Raw genomic sequence first — 21671 nt, 5'->3', positions numbered from 1 at the left:
AAAGACAATCTCTGAATATGACGCTGAGCATGTGCACTCAACTTCTTTGGTCGACCATGGCGAGAACTGTTCTGAGTGGAACCTGTCCTGTTAAACCGCTGTATGGTCTTGGCCACCATGCTGCAGCTCAGTTTCAGGGTCTTGGCAATAGTCTTGGCCATCTTTATGTAGAGCAGTAATTCTTTTTTTTTTTCAGATCCCCAGAGATATCTTTGCCATGAGGTGCCATGTTGAACTTCCAGTGACCAGTATGAGAGAGTGAGAGCGATAACACCAAATTTAACACACCTGCTCCCCATTCACACCTGAGACCTTGTAACACTAACGAGTCATATGACACCGGGAGGGAAAATGGCCAATTGGGCCCAATTTGGACATTTTCACTTAGGGGTGTACTCACTTTTGTTGCCAGCGGTTTAGACATGGCTGTGTGTTATTTTGAGGGGACAGCAAATTTACACTGTTATACAAGCTGTACACTCACTACTTTACATTGTAGCAAAGTGTCATTTCTTCAGTGTTGTCACATGAAAGGATATAATAAAATATTTACAAAAATGTGAGGGGTATGCTCACTTTTCTGAGATACTGTGTATATATATATATATATATATATATATATATATATATATATATATATATATATATATATATATCTCAATAATCTCACTAGAAGATAGGCACTTTAGTCTGGTGCTGCAATGATCTCTGCATACTACCAATGAAAAGGCACCAGCAAGCCCCTCTCCTCGCCATCTGTGCCACAATGAGGCTTGGAACCGAATGCCTCCAGTACTCTGCAATGTGGTCGGCTCGCATAGAAATGAAACCCCCACATCTTCCAGTCAAACAATTACGGGGCCATTAAAGTAGTGGATGTTTATGGATTATTTTTGAAGAATAAGGATATTTTTTGTCACTTTAATTCAGGTAAAAAGGTCTTCCATATAATAAATTGTAATTAGAGGTGTGCATCTTCACTGGCCTCACGATTCGATTCCACGATGCATCACGAATGCGGACAATGATTTCCATCAAAAAAAAAATTCAAAGCATTTAGAAGAAATCCATTTTTTTATTTTATCTGCTAAAAAAAAAAAAAAAAAAAAAAAAAAAAGACACTCCCTGCATATAGCAGGACAAGGACATGGAAGAGACCAGGATATGAGGGAGGGGTAGGAACTGAAGGATGGAAGAATTCATGAATAAGAAAGGAAGGATGGAAAAAATTCACAGATAGAGAATGGAAGGCTGAAGGAGTTTGGTGATAGGAACTGAAGGATGGAAGAGTCTGGGGATGGAGATGGAGGAAACCATGGATAGAGAATGGAAGGCCAGAGGAGTCTGGAGATAGGAACAGAAGGATGGAAGAGTCTGGGGATGGAGATGGAGGAATCCATGGATAGGAACAGAAGGATGGAAAAGTTCAAAGATAAAAATGGTGGTGGTGAGGGGGGGGACTGAAGGATGGAAGAATCAAAAGGGAGGATGTTAAGATGGTCATCATGGAGACCTACAGGTGAGGAATATCAGAGGTAGAGGATACCCTGTGCTGTGTACATGGTAGGGTTGGGGGTGTGATGGTCTTCTCCTGGAGTCCAGGGTTGGGGATGTCATAGTGCTTTCTGTATAAACATATTTTATTAAAGTGGAGTTCCACCCAAAAGTGGAACTTCCGCTTTAAGGAGCCCTGAACCACTTGCATGCCACATCTGGAATGTCATTTTTGGGGGGGGGGGGGGGGGGGAGTGGGCACCTAGTTTTAACAGGTACCCAGCTCCCACTTCTGCTCGGCCCCTCTCTCCCTGCAATCTTCTGGGACACGTCACAGGTCCCAGAAGATTGCCTGGCCATTCAGGACAGTGCAGCACGACTCACGCACCCGGCTGTGAAGCTGCAGTGGTATTCCCGGCACCACAGACAAGCGGGGGAGAGAATGGAGGGTTCTGGCCGACACGGTGCTGGACCGTGGGACAGTTGAGTGTCTTTTTATTAAAAGTCAGCAGCTACACTTTTTGTAGCTGCTGACTTTTAATAAGCAAAAAAAAAAAAAAAAGTGGAACTCCGCTTTTAATAAAAAAGAATCTCACTCACTTAAAAAGTGCACTTATCTGGTGCACTACAGGGTACAGGCATTCACACTGCTGCTGGGAGCTCAGGTGGTCAGGAGTGATGGGATCCACAGCTGACAAACAGCCCTGTGAAGTTCACTGTACTGGCTTGTGCTGGGAGTTCCCCTTGGCTTCCATGATTGCACCTTCCAGCACACTAGGAGTTAACACAGTGGAATTTGCAAACGGGGAAGCCGACGGAACTCTCAGCACGGAACCAATTCAAGGTGTAAGTAGAGTACAAACTCATATGTACGCTACTTACAGGTGGTAAAATAACTGTGAATCCCGTGTTACAATACATTAAGTGCCCCACCATATGTGCTTTTTAAAAAATATGTAGCTACATATCACATTTCTCAGAGTGTCCTCGCCGCTCATGTGACCGGTCCGTCTCTCTCCTCTATTGTCCAGGCTGACGTCAGCAGGGATTCTCAGCCCCGCACACTGACAGTAGCTGTCAGATTAGAAGAGAGACGGGCCATGCAGTCACATGAACGGCATGGACACTCTGAAAAATGCGGTATTTAGCTACATATTTTTTAAAAAGCACATACAGTGGGGCACTTAATGTACTTTAAGACGGAATTCATTAAGACCGTTATTTTAACACCTATAAGTAGAGTACGTTCGGAGCCCTCTCCCAGGAGGGGCAGGGCAAGTCGGGATGACATCATCCACCAATCGATTATGCCACTTGTAGCATCGATGACACCCGAATCGCGATGCAATCGATGCTGCGATTAATTTCAGTTAATTGTTTTAATTGTAATGGTAAGGAACATATCACAAAATAAATACTTTCAGCTCCTTCAGTTCATGATCATGCTAAAGATCTCTACAAAAGTACAGATAATATATATATTACTGTTTACTGCAGAAATGATGCATACCCATGACCTGTGTTATTATACCATAATTACAAAACATGCACTCAACTCAGGAAGGAAATGACTGGCTCTTACAGTTCAGATGCTCATGAGGGCTCTCTTTTCCATACTCAGCACATCCTATTCCTAACTAATATTCCATACAAATGAGTTAAGCCAAGGCTGGACAACTACTGGTGGCCACTGCAAGAAAAAAAAAAAGCGGTGACCAGGTAAGCAAAGCCACTGGGTTCTACTGTAACCTGTCTGTGCTTCCCATTCATTTACATTGTACACAGTGCCACTAGGTGCCAGCAGGTGCTACTGTGACCAGCATTAGCTCCCCACTTATTTTTATTGGACGCAATGTCACTATGACCTGCTTCCTCTGACCTGCTCTTCTCCGCATGAGTCTGGAGCTGCTTGCTGCATGAATCCCTGAGCCACCAGCCATGCTGACATCCTGGCTGATGCCACAATCAATGGCAGTAAGGTGAGAGCAGCACATAGGGCTCCTCGTTGTCCAGGCTTTTCCTTGTGTGGGAACAGTGGTCACCCATTTCCAACCTCCCTTATTCCTTCCAGGTACTGCAGCTGCTGTAGTGACAGTAGTTAAAGATCTGTAGGTCATCTACCAATCTTCAGTGGGTATCTTAACACACAGACGTCCCCCCTCCTTCCCACAATCACACCCCCCTGTGCCCCTCAAATCATTATCACATCTGTTTGTTTGTGTATCCCCCATCATCAGCAGCATAAAGTTTTTTTTTTTGCAGCCTACGTCCCTACACAAAGCACAGCAGCAGGCATGCGTTATATGGAGCATAAAATTGGCTAAATCAAGGACAGGTAGTAGTAAAGTTGTCAGCATTCTACTAGAGACCAGTGCTGTGAACAGGAGGTCAGGAAAAACGGCAGTAGTGCAAAATTATTCCTAAAAATTCCTATTAACCTTAAATTTTCTGGGCGGGGGGGGGGGGGGGGGGGGGATGGTAGGGGGCCTTTGTAGATTATTATTTTTATACTTGCCAGCAAATAGGAACAAAGTATCCTCAGATATCACTTTACAGAGTGATTTAGGATATGAAGACAGTTAACGTACTCATTGGAAAGCGGTTAAACCAGGATCATGGCTGAAGCATAAATAAAATTTGCAGCAGATGAAGGGCTTTCCTATAAAAAGTGATCCAAGGGGCTCTACAGCTGCCTTATCGATTTTACAGGGGCAGAACAGGGGCCCAAGATTCATTAGTGTCGACGTGATAACTGTTCTTTTCCAAGAAAACTTCTTTATATAGACAGAACCTCCTCCGGTCAGTGCCCGCATTGCCCATCTTCTCCTTTGGCACCTGACACATCTGTCAGTTTACAGGTATCCTATAATAAGATTTCTTCTCCCCCCAACACTACCATGGGTGCTGCCACCTAGCTATAATACTTACCCTTAAAGTGGTGTTCCGGCCGAAATTAAACTTTTTAAATAAAAATACCCCTATAATACACAAGCTTAATGTATTCTAGTAAAGTTTGCCTGTAAACTAGGGTCTGTTTTGTTAGTTTACAGCAGTAGTTTGTTATTTTATAAACTTACAGCAGGCCGTGGCCATTTTAAGTGTTGGCATCTGAAGCCAGACTGTATTTCTTCCTGGATCTCATCCTTGCAGATCTCGCACATGCTCAGTGCAGCACAAGCAGTGTAATAGGCTTCAGGTCAGGTTTCCATAGCAACGGCAGTTTCAGAGGAAGTTGCCGCCCCTTCCAAGAAGGCATTGCAAACAGGAAATGATGCGATGGGCCGCGGCCAGGGAGGAGGAAGTGAAAAATGAATACAGCAGATATACAGTAGGTGCTGAGAAAAAAAATAAAAAAATATCCAATTTGTTTACAGTGCACAGTTTAGTGAGGGATGCTGAAGAGTTGTAAAAGTGGGTGGAACTCCACTTTAACCACAATCCATGATCTTAACAGTGCGGCCAAGCTCAGAGGAGCACAGCCTTCCTCCAGAAGACAGTTAGTTTGTTTTTTTGGAAAGCCATATTTAATCACCTGATAATAGTAAAGCTTTCACATAGGAATTAATATGCTTGCGGTGCCCAAATGCAGTACAACAAAGCTGTGCAGCTCCAAGCAGGACTGTACAGTGAAGATTGCTGGATTGTGGCTGAAAGTACTTCAGTTTGTGAACAACACTCAGGGTGGTGGCAGGAACGTATTATAGGACAAGCGTACAAAGGGTACAAACCTACAAAACTTTATGTTAAAACACCCATTGGGAGGAAATCACTTCTTCAAAGTATAAGTATAGGGATAGGGATGAAGCCTTGGCAGCCATAGTGGTGAATCATGCAGTAGCCAGGTCAGGCAATGACCATCAGAGCTGGATGGCTAGCTTACCCTTCCCAGTCTCTGTTTCTGGTCTCATAACGGCCATCTGGGCTCTATAGTGGTGCAAGGGAAAAACAAGGGAGTTAAACCCAAAACATGTGGGAATGAACCCAAATGTGACAGTCAATGCCAAAGTAGGAAGTCCAAAATACATGAGATGAACACATGGCGACAGTCCTGCAGAGTTCCATGTGGTCGTTTGGTGACACTCCTGGAGATCCTGGATTTCCAGTTCCATCAGAGAGAGCCACTGATTCGATCATCCTAGCCTTTTTGACCCAGTGTCGCTGACATCTGGGTCCACCCTATCTGGTAGGAGTACCTCATTTAATTTCTCCTATTGGATCCACCATTGTTGAAGTCCCTTTAGGTCGTTTGCATGTTAGAAGATTGGCACTTCATTATCACGCTCTTTCTTTGGAATTTTATTATTATTGATTTTATTAATTTTATTTTGGACTTCCTACTTTGGCATTGACTGTCACATCTGGGTTAATTCCCACATGTTTTGGGTTTAATTCCCCCTTGTTTTTCCCTTAGCACTGTATTATAGAGTACATATTATGTTAGCACTACATTTCTTTATATTGTTTGTTTAAAATTTTGTCACATTTTGTGTAGCTGCTGTCACATTTAGTTTATATTTGCGTAGTACTATTCCATTTACCGGCTATATAGTGGTAGCTACAGTGGGTTGATATGTCCCTTCTTTAAAGTGTTCGTAAACAAACGCCTTACAAAACAACCCATTCAGTTTAAAATAGAAATGAAAAGGCAAAACATTTGGGTATAGATACAAAAACCAAAAAAAAAAAAAAAAAAAAACACACCACACACACAAACATTATGGATATCTTTTTTCCCCTTTTTAATAAATGATCACATTCCCTCTGTCCTCAACTGCATAAGAGCCGGGGGGAGGAGAAGCAGCAGAAAACAGAGCTTCCCAGTGAATGGCTGTGCAGCCAGGGAGTGTCATGACAAGTCTGATCATCTTCCTAGCATAGCTAAAGTTCCTAGCATAGCTAAAGAACTGACCATGTTGCGCTCTCCTGCTTAGTGTGGTCAGTTTTTTAATAGGAAAGCAGAGGGACTGGCAAGAACACCAGGGATTTTGCAGAAAGGAAGCAATATAAATTGAACAGGATACTCTGTCATACAAGTACATGGTACAGCAGGCACAGGAATATGAAATGTTGGGGCTAATGCTTTAAGTAAACCTTTTCTGGAAAAAAAACACGGGAGGTCTGCTGCTGACCTTCCTTTGAAGATGCTAGTTGGCTATTACAATGACCCTATGCTTTCAAAAGATTGGGACACAGACTTGGAAGAAGAATGCCTATCAGGATAGTCAGAGTAAAGTACCTCCCTGCATACATGTTCCAGATCAGTGACAAAAAGTATAGCAGCAAGAGGCAAGCATAAATATCAGGTAACTAGCATTCGTTAAAGCAAAAACGTTTCTGAAGAGAAACATGGACGGGGCCATTGCTACATCTCCTAAAACTGTAGAGACATGTTATCAGCCACATAGGAAGTGCACTGTTTGCAATGGGTTGGTGGAAGTAAACCTGCATTAGGAGGAGCAGTAAAGCACAAACATTAGGGTCCATTCACACCAGACCACCGTGCCATTCAGTGGTAAAGATAGGTCCTGTTCCATATTTTTAAAAGCGCAGATTTTGATTTGTGTGTAGTGGTGCATGCCGTGCAATCAACAATGAAGGCAATGCACATAAACATGTTGCGTAAATGTGCACTGTGGTGTGAACAAGCTATAATGCAAATCCTATGTATAAAAAATAAAAATACAATACGATTGCATATACGATTAAAACAAATGCACAGAAACCAAGTTTTAAAAACATTAACAGGATTAATCATATCAAGCAGATCTATTTAATTTCCTTTAATCCATGGGATTTACCTGCATTTAATGCAATACAGTATTTCTTGCAGCTTACAGCTGCTCTCAACAAATTCTATGTACAGAACGCATAACATTAGCCTTTGCTGTCTGTATAGCTCATTGGCACCTTTGAAATAATTTATCTCTATATATTGTACCTATGCCAGGAAAACCATGGAAATGAATCACATCTTCTCTTAATCCTCTCACTACCCTTCTACCTTACTGAGAAATAGAACATAAATCCATCATGTGCTTTCCTAATTGAAGAAAAATGCAAATGTACAAGGAACAGAAAACGTGCTCCTCTAAGCGCTGCAATGAAGGTCACCAACATTTTTTCTACATACCCCAAGGCACACTGCTAGATAAATAGAAAGGTTGGTGAACTGGAAATATGCCCTTGTTGCGTCAAAACTCCGGAAACGGTAATGGATTTCAACAACTGTATTGTGGCTGCTGTTACACTTCCCAGCAGCTTGTTTCCTCTTGTTCTTTGGGTCATAAAAAGAGGGCATTTCCCAACAAAACCCAGTTCTCCTGACAACCAGAAAAACAACGCTAAACACACACTACTACACAGATTTTGATGAATAAAATGAGTTACAGCTTTTGCGACATACAAGATGAATTAATACGTTTACAAAGTTAAAGAGAGCCTGTTACAAAAAAAAATAAGAATAATAATACTAACAATAATATCACAGGTAAAAGCACAGGAAAAAAAAAACAAACAAACAAAAAAAAAAAAAACACTCTTACTTGCAGTGGTTTTTTTTAGCTCTACTAACCACTTCCGGACCGCCCACCTCCGTTATACGTCGGCTGTTTGAAGAGGAATGTTGTTGTTGTTATGGCAGCAGCTAGCTGCCATAACCCCGGCATCCTCTTCTTCGGTGAGCGGTCCGGTTTCAGATAAAAGTGGTCTCTGCAGCGGATTCGCCGTGAGATCACTTTTATCTGCGGCGGGAGAGGGGCCCTCCGCTGCTTAGCGGAAGCCATCAGCAGCGGCGGAGGCGGTTGGATCTTCACCCTTGCTGGGCATGGAGACGAGTGAGGGAAAGATGGCCCCCACCCCTCTCCATAACAATGCAGAGCAGAAGCGATGTCAAAACGTCACTTCCGCCCATAGCTCTTAAAAGGGCCACTTTTTTAAAATTCTTTTTTAAATGACAATTTCTTTTTTTTTTTATTGAATTATACTGTAAATATGAGATCTGAGATCTTATATTTAAGAGGTCCTGTCATGCCTTTTTTCTATTACAAGGGATGTTTACATTCCTTGTAATATGAATAAAAGTGACAATTTTTTTTTATTTTTTTAAAAACAGTGTAAAAATAAAGATAAAATAAATAAGAAAAAAAAAAAAAAGAAACATTTTTTAAACGTGCCCCAACCCGACGAGCTTGCGTGCAGAAGCAATGCATACGTGAGTGGCGTCCGCATATGAAAACGGTGTTCAAAACACACATGTGAGGTATCGCCGCGATCAGTAGAGTGAGAGCAATAATTCTAGCCCTAGACCTCCTCTGTAACTCAAAACATGCAATCTGTAGAATTTTTTAAACGTCGCCTATGGAGATTTTTAAGGGTAAAAGTTTGTCGCCATTCCACGAGCGGACACAATTTTGAAGCGTGACACATTGGGTATCAATTTACTCGGCGTAACATTATCTTTTACAATATATATAAAAAAAAATTGGGCTAGCTTTACTGTTGTCTTACTGAAATTGTAATTGAAAATCCTGGAGAGCCGCACTCAAAAACAATCTTCGACTTTTAATTAATATTCATAAAAATATATGTCACAGCAGAAAGATGCAGGGAAGCTGACGCGTTTCACACTGTAGTCAGTGCCTAATCATGTGATTAAACACTGACTACAGTGTGAAACGCGTCAGCTTCCCTGCATCTTGCTGCTGTGACATGTATTTTAATGAATATTAAATAAAGGTCAAAGATTGTTTTTGAGTGCGGCTGTCCAGGATTTTCAATTACAATTTCATTATCAGCATTGCCGGCACCTGTTACATCCAGCATGGAGGAGATGTTTGTTCCTCACAGACCTCTTTCAGAGTGGTGATATCCTTCTTTCTTTACTGTTGGTCTTAGATTTTAATTCAAAAAGTGTATTTTTTCCAAAAAAAGTGCGCTTGTAAGACCGCTGCGCAAATACAGTGTGACACAAAGTATTGCAAAGACCGCCATTTTATTCTCTAGGGTGTTAGACTAAAAATGTATAATGTTAGGGGGTTCTAAGTAATTTTCTAGCAAAAAAAACTGTTTTTAACTAAACAACAAATCTCAGAAAGAGGCTCGGTCCTTAAGTCGTTAATGATACTTTGTATTCACTTGCAGAGCGTTTGAACTTCCCAGAAAATCTGACCATTTCAAAGAGTCAAATCTCTAGCACAGCCCCCTCCCACCTTGTCTGTTATATCCCTCTCCACATCTGGAAGTATCCAAATATTGTCTATGCTGTCCCAGCTCCTCCATCCCTTCCCTCATCACATAAACTTTTACATAGCTGCTAGGTACTGCGCAATGGGGATTACTACAGAGCATCAATTGAATCTGCTGGAGCTGCTAACATTTCATTCAAGACAGCGATGCCCAGCAGTAGTCTCAGGGCTTTTGGATGTCTACACAAGGGAAGTTTACAGGCTAATAACATGCAGTGATAAGTAGCCAGGCAGAGTCTTGTGGTTTATCTTGTAATTAAAGACTCTACATGTAATAGAGGTGCACTGAGTGGAAACTTTGGTTCCGAAACGGAAAATGCAGGATGCACTTAGCCAAAACCGAAAATTACAGTTTTAAAAAAATATTTATATATAATTGTATTATATTCAACATTTTAATTAATATCATCAATTTAAGTCAATATGAATTTATTGTTGGCCATTATTGGCACCTTTGGTGCAAGAAAAGCTCAAGAAAAATGCAGTCAGCAGACTCTAACCCACTCTTGCAATCTCTTACCTAAACTTAAACGCAATGCTAATAGTATTAGCAAACTTTTCATTCGGTGCACCTCTAGCAGATACAGGAGATGGTCAGAGACTGCAGACATGATACAAGAGACCAATGCAGCATCACCAGTGCCCCTAGGATGCCGCCTCACCAGTGCCCCTAGGATGCCGCCTCACCAGTGCCCGGATCAGAGCAGGGATCTCCTGCTGTGTCACAGAGCTGGATTTGAATTGCCTGGGCAGGGCGGCCGTAGTAACAAAGTCCCGTCTCCTATGATACATGTTGCACTGATTCAATTTCCAGGCATTGGATCAGTGTGCCGTCTATCATAAGATGCAGGGCTTTGTTACTATGGCTGCCGAACAATTCAGCTCCATGACAGAGGGGGATCGCTGCTCTGCATGACAAGGAGAGGAGGAGGGAGGGGGAGGACTCTGACTGGGGAGTGCCATGATGACACCCCGACAATGTGCGGCACCCGGGGCAGACCGCCCCCTTTCTAAGTGCCATTATCGGCATTGTTTTTCTTTTAGCTGAATGGAAAAAAAAACACAATATGTTTCAGAGGCTGAAAGTACGGTGCACCTCTAGTAATTAAATAAAAAGGTAAGCAAGAAAAAAAAAGGTCATAAAAACACAGTTTAATTTTAAGTCTTGTAAATACCATGCACACTGAAATTCAGAGAGTTCAATTGTATCTAAAGCTGGCCATGCATGGATCAAAATTCAGCCAGTTCAGCAGGGACAGGACAAATTTTGATCCATATATTGGCAGGCTGATTTGTACCCATGTCGAGACAGCGATTGACTTTGACACAACCACGCCGTCGGATTTTTCTTCATGCGATTACGGTCATCAGCTATAGCTGCTAGCAGTAATCATTGTGTTCTGCCAGCCGGAAAAGCTCCCTGCAACCCCTGCTGGCAGAACACAATAGCACTGCAGGAGGAATCGACCTGTGGTGGAAGGTAAGAAAGTCAAGTAATCTATGGGCTGCTTAAAGTAGAACTACAGGCAAAAAAAACTTTTACATTTTGGATAGAGTAGGGAAGGGTTATAAACCCTGTAAGTTTTATTTTTGCCATCTGTGTCCCACTGGGGAGATTTACCTTCATATCCTGTCTCTTAGCCAAACAGGAAGTGACAGAAAATCCCTGCAAATTAAGGGAATCTCTTAGGGACCCCCCAGATCACCAGAACTAGTGTCCTTATTGGAAGGTTTCCCCTCTATTATTTTTCTGGGGACAACCCAAAATTATGGGATTTTCTTTTACTTTCACTTTCAATGATCATAGTAAGGATAAATAGGGAAAGTGAATCTCAATAACGGGGGCACAGACCACAATAAAAACTGCTCTAATCCATCTCCCCTCTATCCAAAACTAAAAAAGTGGCGTTTTCACCATCTCCACTAAGCATTGCGGCTTCACTGCCTGTTCCCTACTGTGCACGCGCAAAGCACACTGCGCTTTGTGAATGGCCTGGCAGTGGTGGGGGGGCAAATTTCCTGCTGAGTTCGCCGCAATGAGATCATTCGGAAGTGGGGGCGGGGTACCTGTCAAAATCAGGTAATCGCCCAGCAGCAGGCCCCCCCCCAGCAGATATGGGGGGGGCAAACCGTGACATTAAGGGTTCATCTCCTCTTTTTGGGTCACCCGCCAGCATGCCTGGCTCCTCCCCCCTTGACCAGTGTCCCAAACAGCTTGCTATGGGGGCACTAGTGCATGCTCGCTGCTGAGCCCTACTCTATGCGTCCATAAGACACTTAGAGCCACGGCTCGACCAATTTCCCCCCCCCCCCCCCACTTGGTTCACTGTGATCGACAGCAGTGGGAGCCAATGGCTCCCGCTGCTATCTCAGCAAATGAGGAGAGGTAGTCCCGGGACAGCCGAGACTCTCGTGCACATGGCTGGATTGAGAGGGAGCTCAGGTGAGTACTAGAGGGCGCAGCAGCACATAGAAGGTTTTTTACCTTCATGCATAGAACCACTTTAATTGTCATAAAACAATGCATATGTGTGTAGTGTTTAACTGTAACCATCCAAATGAGCCCTAAATACTTGACCCACTAAACCAAATTGGGCAAATTTCATAAATCACTCTAGACAACACCAAGCTACGACTACCCAACCATCGTTTAAACTCGACAACCAAAAACATAAATTTTAAAATATTTCAAAAACGTGAAAAGAGGGGAAAAAAATTAAAATAAAAATAAAAAAAAAAAAAGTATCCAAAAAAGGACAGCAAATAAGCCTAAAGTGGGGTACACACTATAAGAAAATCGGAGGAAAAATTCAGTACAAAGCACGATCGTTCAATTTTTGTATAGTGTGTACACATCTTTCGACATCCGATTCAGACTTTCCAAACTAAAATTTCCAAAGGGACAAACTCCAAAATTTCTCGTACGTGAACAGAACTAACGATTTTCATTTAATGAGTACTGTTTTTGTACTCGGAAAAATAAGATACGAAAAAGACTGCACATGATCTGAAACTATAAACAAGTCATAAATTAAAAAAAAAAAAAAAAAAAAAAAAAAAAAAAAGCGCCTTTGTCGATCGAGAATTTTCATAAAATTAGTACCATCCCAGGTTTTAACTTGCTGTGAAATGTCGGAAAAACTGCACAATCATTCACCCAATTTTCTTATAGGATGTAACACACGTAACAGTATGTAAGAAAAGCAATAAGCACAACAGAGTGAAAAATATACAATTGTTTTCATAAGTTTACATATCCTGGCAGAATTTATGATTTCTTGGCCATTTTCCAGAGAATATGAATGAGAACACAAAAAAACTTTTTTCACTCATGGTTAGTGTTTCGCTGAAGCCATTTATTATCAATCAGCTTGATACTACATACTATGCTATGCTACATACCCCAGTTCTTAATACCGTGTATTGCCCCCTTTAACATCAATGACAGCTTGAAGTCTTTTGTGGTATTTGTGGATGAGGCTCTTTATCTTCTCAGATGGTAAAGATGTCCATTCCTCTTGGCATAAAGCCTCCAGTTCCTGTAAATTCTTGGGCTGTCTTGCATGAACTGCACGTTTGAGATCTCCCCAGAGTGGCTCAATGATATTGAGGTCAGGAGACTGAGATGGCCACTCCAGAACCTTCAATTTATTCTTCTGTAGCCAATGACAGGTGGACTTGGCCTTGTGTTTTGGATCATTGTCATATTGGAATGTCCAAGTACATCCCATGCGCAGCTTCCTGGCTGATCAATGCAAATGTTCCTCCAGTATTTTTTTTATAACATACTGCATTCATCTTGCCATCAATTTTGACCAAATTTCCTGTGCCTTTGTAGCTCACACATCCCCAAAACATCAGCGATCCACTTCCGTGTTTCACACTAGGAATGGTGTACCTTTCATGATAGGCCTTGATGACTCCTCTCCAAATGTAGCGTTTATGGTTGTGGCCAAAAAGCTAAATTTTGGTCTCATCACTCCAAATGACTTTGTGCCAGAAGGTTTGATGCTTGTCTATGTGCTGTTTGGCATATTGTAAGCGGGATACTTTGTGGCATTTGTGTAGTAATGGCTTTCTTCTGGCGACTCGACCATACAGCCCATCTTTCTTCAAGTGCTTCCTTATCGTGCACCCTGAAACAGCCACACCACATGTTTTCAGAGAGTCCTGTATTTCACCTGAAGTTATTTGCGTTTTTTTCTTGAATCACAATCAATTTTCCTGGCAGTTGTGGCTGAAATTTTAGTCTACCTGACCGTGGTTTGGTTTTCCACTTCTTGATTAGAGTTTGAAAACTAATGATTGGCATTCTCAATTCCTTGGATATCTTTTTATATCCCTTTCCTGTTTTATACAGTTCAACTACCTTTTCCCGCAGATCCTTTGACAATTCTTTTGCTTTCCCCATGACTCAGAATCCAAGAACGTCAGTGCAGCACTGGATGAAAGATGCAAGGTCTGTCAGGAGTGCAGAAACTCATTGACCTTTTAGACACACACACACACACACACACACACACCAATTACAAGTAAACAGATCACTGGTGAGGATGGTTATCTTTAATAGCCATTCAAACCTCTTTGGGTCAACTTGTGTGCATGTTATCAGGCCAAAATCACCAGGGTATGTAAACTTTTGATCAGGGTCATTTGGGTAGTTTCTGTTGTAATTATGATTTAAAAAGAGTAAACAGTTGATTATTAATAAATCGGTTCAGCCAAACACTAACCATGAGTGAAAGAAATGTTTGTGTGTTATTCATATTCTCTGAAAAATGGCCAAGAAATCAAATTCTGCCAGGGTATGTAAACTTATGAGCACAACCGTAAGTCAGTTACAGCAAAATAGAAAGCCAAGGAGGCCAGAACAGCAGAAAGTCCTCAGCTAATATTAGACTTGATAGAACACTTACCGCTAATGGCTGCTCTGGCAATGCCTGTCTCTCCTCTTCCTCCACGCTTTTCCGGCAGCTCTGGCAAATCCATAGCGGCATTTCACCCAAAAGGTTCTGTGCCAAGGAAGGCATGAAAGAAGCAGGAATTTCATCCATGGCAGAGAGCACCGCATTGTGAGGCACTGAACCCAACCAATCTTTCCTTTCCCGGTGACACAAGAGGCAGCACGTTTGTACAAACTCACTTGAAGAAGGCAATACCTAAAATAAATAACAGAGTGATGGATTTCAGACTACAGACTAAGAACATAAAAACAGGTCTCAGTTTAAGTGTCTAAAACATTAATGTTGCTTTCCTTTTACAACCATCTTTACTAAAGACAAACAACAACATGTCTTCATCAAAATTATATCTGAATTACTATTAGGCCTCATGCACACTGGACGTTTTTACCATGGCTGTGTGGGGCATCTGGCGGTTTTTACTGGGGTTGTTATTCTGCCTCTAAATGCCTCTGCATGTTGGCCTATGTGTCCATGCACACACACAGGCATTTAGAGAAGTTTACAGGCAGGAAAAAAAAAAAAAACCACTGCCAGCGCATTTAGGAGCAGAAAAGCGTTTGACGCGTGTAAACGCGAGTTAACGCTATGTGCGTTTAGTGCTTGAGCATTACTTAATTTCAATGGCCAGAATAAATCATTAGTCTGGACAATTAAATGAATTAACACTCAAGTGTGTGACACGCTTAAATGCGCCTAAACGTGTTACAAGTGTCAAGTGGGGTTTTTTTTTCTACTAAAAACGCTGCTGCCAGGAGGAAAGGCTTCTAAAAGAGTTGGCAAAACATCCAATGTGCATGAAGTCTTACCTATACTCTGAACTGGAAACATTGAACAGGTTCCTTTTACAGTTCATCACAAAAGGAAGCAAAACATGGGCTAGACCAGTGTTTTTCAACCTGTTTTCTGTCAATAGTTTTACATAATGCATGAATATTCACACACGTAGAACACCCAACATTAGATGCGATTTATTCTTCCAAATCCAATACACTTTTGCACACTGGTACTGACTAGTATAACAGTGTTTCTCTTCTCCCTCAGTTTTTCTCAATCACTCAGTTAATGTGACCCCACTGACAAAGAGGGGCAGGGGAGGGTCATTGGTTGTTAGGACGCTGGCGGCTTGAAGGTCATAATGGTGGTTTTGTGTAACTAAAAAGCAGGCTTCATCCATCTGCTGGCTTGTATACAATTTTGGGGCAATTTTTAGGCATTTTGCCAAGGTACCCCTGAAGAAACCTCAAGGCACCCTGGTTAAAAAAGGCTGGGTTAGACCACCAGGATCCACATTATTTTTTGGGGTGTCAAGATCAAACATACAATACACTGCATTTGTGGCTTCTTTCTGACTATTTCCAATACAATGGCAGAAAGGGTTCCTTTTTTCGATAAGAATGGCTAGTTTTGAATGCACACCTCCAGTTTAAGGCATATTTTTACCAACATTGTTCCTCAATCTTGAGGCCTTCACCAATAAAAAAAAACATACCAATACATAAAAGGTCTTTTTTCTATACATAAACCGACAGTCCCCAGGATTCAAACAAGATAGGGTTTGTAGGTTTGTTCTTAAGTTGAATTTGTATGCAAGTCGGAACAGATACATTTTCTAAATGTAGCTCCAGCCAAAAAAAAATTTTAAGTTTTTTTTGGATAGCATAGGGAAGGGTTAAAGCGGACTTCCACCCAAAAGTGGAACTTAAGGTTATTCCTCTGCTCCTGCCCTCCCCCTCCCTGTTTTTGACAGGTCCCCTTTCCCCACTTCCAGAGACGGCGCCGCAGCATCGTCACTTGGAAATTCGGCCCCCCTCTTCCTCCCTCCATCGCCAGGCCAATTAGAAAGCGCAGCACGCTTCAATAATGCGCAGTAGGGCTTCACTAAAAGGCTTCACTGCCGGGTTTCCTTACCAGGAATGGCGGCGGCTGCACCTGACAACCGATCCGGAGATCAGCTGGGGTGCCGACATCACAGGCTCAATGGACTGGTAAGTGTCCATATATTAAAAGTCAGCAGCTGCAATACTTGTAGCTGCTGACTTTTTTTTTTTGGGGGGGGGGGGGGGGGACGACTTCCACTTTAAAGCAGGGAGACCCACCTGCTGGACAACAGTAAGTGGGTTGCCGCCTGTAACCTCTGGGGTTTGTCCTACAGAAGGAACACACTGGCCAGAGCGGAATCCAGAGTCAGACCCAGATAAACCAATTTCTGAACTGGAATCAGCGCAGACTTTTGGTAATTTATCAGCCACCCAAAATCTGCCAGTTGAATAGCGATCTCCACGTCATCCCTCGGGGTCGCTGGGAACTCTGCTCACATCAGAAGGTCGTCCAGGTAGCCCAGAACAGCAATTCACTGCTAGCGCAGCAGCACCAGAACCGGAGCCAATACCTTGGTGAAGACCTGAGGAGCAGAGGCGAGACCAAAGGGTAAGCCGCAAACTGATAAAACTCCTCTCTCACAGCAAAGCGGAGGAACCACTGGTCTTGTGCACATAATGGGAATGTGCAGGTAGGCATCCTTGATGTCGATGGAGGCAAGAAAGTCCCCCTAATGAAGAGATGCCACCACGGAGCGAATGGACTTCATTCTGAACTTCCGCACACGCACAAAGCAGTACAGGGCCTTGAGGTCCAGAATCGAATGTACCGTACCCTCTTTTTTGGGGATCATAAACCGGTTTGAATAAAAACCCTGGAAACGTTCCGACACCGGAACCAGGACGATCACTCCTTGAAGCAACAGGCCTTGCACCACGCCTCGGAGGGCTAACAAGCGGTCCGGAGACAGACGCAGATTGGACGGAAAAAATCTGCTTGGGGGACAAGACTGGAACTCGATCTTGTAACCAGACAGAATCACTTCATGGACCCACATGTCGTTTATCAGAGAGGTCCATGGTCCCAGAAACCAGCGAAGACGTTTCCCCCACCCGGACTGCGGGTGAGGGCATCCCTTCATGCCGAAGGAGCCTTATCTGGGGGTCTGGAGAACCGTGCTCTCAGTTTGCCCGACCAGGGTCGCTTGGAACCTCCCGAGGGGGCTTGAAAGACTTTGAGCCTTTATTAGTGGACCCTGAGGGACGAAAAAACGTTGTGTGTGCCAAGAAGGAAGGACCACGCATGTGATGTGGATCCTTCCCCTTTGGACTGTGGAAGAAAAGTACTCTTCCCCCTGTGACACTCTTAATGATATCATACAGAGTGGCCCCAAACAAAACGATCGCCTTGAAAAGGCAGATCAGCTGGGGCTTTTTTAGAGGCCTGGTCCACAGTCCAACACTTCAGCCACAATACCAGCCAAAGCACTACCACTAAAACAGACAGCTTAGAAAGCAAGGGAGCTGTGTCCAAAGAGGCATCGCAGGCAAACTGCAGCCCCTGGACCAGCTGGTCCGCCAATTCAGTGAAGGCAGGAGGAAAATGATCACCCTCCATGTCACGGCACAACAGCTTCGCCCACTCTACCAGACACCAGGGCAATGGCAAGGACCGGCCAATGCGCCAAACCCACAATAGGGGACATAGAGCGCCTCAGAGACTCTGCCTTCCTGTCAGCCGGATCTTTAAAAGCCGGAGAGTCTTCAACCGGAATTATGGTGGCTTTGTTCAAATCGAGAGACTGGAGGATTCACCACAGGTGGAGTCGTCCACGTCTTGAGAAGACTCTCCTCAAAAGCAGCGAAGCACTTTGGGACCGCAAAAGGGACGTTTTGGACGCTCTCATTCCTTTATAGACAAACTTGTCAAAAAAGGAGGGATAAGGGAACACTTTTGCCACGCGAGACGGCTTGTGAGTGCCAAAAAGGGACAGGCACCTCCACCGCAGCCACATCCTCTATTTTTAAAGTTTCCCGCACAGATGCAATGCGTCCACCAGCGCCTTCTCGCTTCTAGGAGCGTGGCCGCAGACCCCGCAGGGTGGGCCCAGTCCACAGCAGCCGAACAAGATTCAGGATCTGACGAGACAGATGAAGCAGGGGAAGGTGGGGGACACTTCTTGCTAGTCTGGGCCCAAGAGCCACCTCCACCCGGGACACAAAGGTCTCCAGGGCCGCCGCCAGTGCGTCAACGGATGGCTGGGACCCAGAGGGACCTGCAGCCTCTGATAGGGGGTCAGGTGGGGAAACATGCTCCTGGAGACTCCAAAGGGGAAGAAGAGACCCCCCCACACCAAGAGCGACCACTGCAAAGTGACACCCCCCATGCCGGTAGCGGTACCGGAACACCAGGACACCCCACAGCCTGCAGCAGAGAGAGGAAGGGACCCCACCAGACTCACCACCGTAGACCCGCACACACATGGCGTCCGAAGAAGAGGATAAACACAGGAAAAAATGTCCTCTGGGCTACAACATAATGGCCGCCGCTGCCGGAGCACAAAAAAAAACAAAAAAACAAAAAAAACAAATCATGGCAGTCAAGCTACACAAACATGGCCGCCAGCCATAAGAAGTCAGCAGGCACTAGGGAGAAAAGACGCCGGCTATGGCAAAATGGCTGTGCTACACGAGGCTGACACAGACCCCAGGAAAGCCCCTGAAAGAAAGGATCCGGGCACCAGGCCTCCCCCCCCGGTAAGCACTGCACCTGGCAGCACGCAACCCCTGCCCACCAGTACTCAACCCCATCCCTCAGGATCCATCATGGCACCACACTACCCAATATAGAGGAGGGAGGGGAAAGAGGGGCTACCAGGGGTCCTCCAGGGACCATCCACCCCAGGAAGAGAGGGTGCAAAGGCGGAGGGAAACCCGCAGGACCAACCGTCCCGGCGGAGGGCCCTGCATCCACCGCAAACCCACCAAGGGGAGAGGGGGGACATTTACTCACCATACCAGAACCAGACAGGCACCGCTCCAGACAGAATCGCCTCGCCACCGAAGTGGGGGGCTGTTGGCCATGAGGGACACTGCGGCTCGAGCCGAGACCCGGTCGTATGAGACCTCGCAAAATGTTTAACTCGCAGGGCCAGTCCACGTCCAGTGGGGCTATGTCGCGGCCGACCTAACGCGTAGCTGCGGTCTGCACGCGCTCGCTGGGAAGACCACTGGATCAAATGTCCAGCCCGTCGCCCAGTTCGGCAGTTGATTGCAGATCTCACCAGAAAAAATCCAGGAAACAAAACAAACAAAAAAATAAAACGTGCCAGGATTAGAGATCCCAGCAGGGAACTAGGTCTTTACTCCTGACTAGGCAGAAAAAAACTGGAGGCCTATAGCAGAGGGGGGGGGGGGGGGGTGTATTCCACCTAGGACTGCCCATGGGCATAGCCAAGTCTTTTTTCTGCCTAGTGTCCTACTCCTGTAGGGGGCGATATAACCCTATGGTTCTGAATTAGGAAGCATATACACTTTTTTAAATTTAAAATAAATAAAATAAAACCAGTAAAGTTAGCCCAATTTTTTTTTATATTGTGAAAGATAATGTTACGCCGAGTAAATTGATACACAACATGTCACACTTCAAAATTTTGCCTGCTTGTGGAATGGCTACAAACTTTTACCATTAAAAATATCCATCGGCGAAGTTTAAAATTTCTAAAGGTTACCAGTTTTGAGTTACAGAGGACTAGTGCTAGAATTATTGCTCTCTCTCTCTAACGATCGCGACGATACCTCACATGTGTGGTTTGAACACCGTTTTCATATGTGGGCGTGACTTACGTATGCGTTTGCTGCTGTGTTTGAACTCGATGGGACGGGGCACTTTAATTTCCTTTTTTTTCTTATTTTACTTTTTATTTTGACACTGTACTGTAAAAAAAATTGGGTCACTTTTATTCCTATTATAAGGAATGTAAACATCCCTTGTAATAGAAAAAAAGCATGACAGAACCTCTTAAATGTGAGATCAGGGGTCAAAAAGACCTCAGATCTCACATTTACACCAAAATGCAATAAGAAAAAAAAAAAAAAATGTAAAAAAATAATTCCCCTTTAAGACCATTGGGCGGAAGTGATGTTTGGTGTCGCTTCCGCCATCCAATGGTGTGGAGGCCGAGTGGGGCCATCTTTCCCTCACTCGGCTCCATGCCTGTCAGGGAAGAGGACCTGATCATTTCCGCCGCTACCGGCAGGTCCGTTAAGTGGCGGAGACCACCGGGAGTGCAGCAGGGGGGGCCCCTCTACCGCCCCCGATAAAAGTGATTTCACGGCAAATCCGCCACAGAGACCACTTTTATCTGAAAGATTACTGCCCGATGATGAAAAGGATACCGGGGTTATGGCAGCCATCTGCTGCCATAACAACGGTATTCCTCTTCAAACAGCCGACTTAAAACGACGGCGGGCGGTCTGCAAGTGGTTAAGGTCCCGTTGGCCTGCTAGCACCCGAAAAGCGCCGCAAAAGTGCTGCTAAAGCACCACAAATATGACTGGCGCTTTGGCGCTGTTTTAGAGGCGCTACAGCGTGAAAGTAGCCTTTAGGAGTGAATTTCTCTTCCTAGGGGGTGATTTCCTCCCACTTCCTGTTGTCTCCCTTTGTGTGTAAGTAGGAATCGTTTGTAAGTCCGATGTTTGTAACCCAGGGATCTCCTGTATACAGATCATCATCAGATGGAAACCAGTCAAAGCTTTACATAGCTGTGTTGTTCAGCATGTGCTCAAATATTTTAATTTTGAAAAGAAGGATGGAATGTGTTTTAACATTTGGAGACATCCAGTTATCCCTGAAGCCATGTTTTATGACAGCATTCTTCCAATACTAGAGTCAGACAAAAGCTCAAACATTTGGAAAGATTCCCTAAAGTTAAACCTTACCTTTCTTCTTGCAGACCTATAGAGAGTCCTCTCCTATGTTGAAAGTGCTTGGTCTCCTTTCCCTGCACACCGTCATCTCCACAGCACAAGCATTAAAAGCTACATACATTACATTTTAGCTTTAAAAGCAGAGTTCCGCCTGCGAAAAAAAAAAAAATTAGAAGTCAGCAGCTACAAATACTGCAGCTGCTGACTTTTAATATAAGGACACT

At 44.0% G+C, this 21671-nt stretch overlaps 1 protein-coding gene across 1 annotated transcript in view; it reads right to left on the bottom strand.

Moving 5' to 3' along the window:
* Positions 1-21671, bottom strand: part of FAM193B (family with sequence similarity 193 member B) — a 128861-nt gene that overhangs the window by 69854 nt on the left and 37336 nt on the right. Inside the window, 1 exon segment of the mRNA XM_073620498.1 lies at positions 14654-14896. Within this exon segment, the coding sequence (XP_073476599.1) occupies positions 14654-14896 (243 nt within the window).

Source organism: Aquarana catesbeiana, linkage group LG03, assembly GCF_042186555.1.
Source record: "Aquarana catesbeiana isolate 2022-GZ linkage group LG03, ASM4218655v1, whole genome shotgun sequence".
Taxonomy (NCBI): Eukaryota; Metazoa; Chordata; class Amphibia; order Anura; family Ranidae; genus Aquarana; species Aquarana catesbeiana.
This window is presented reverse-complemented; position numbering and strand designations above follow the sequence as displayed.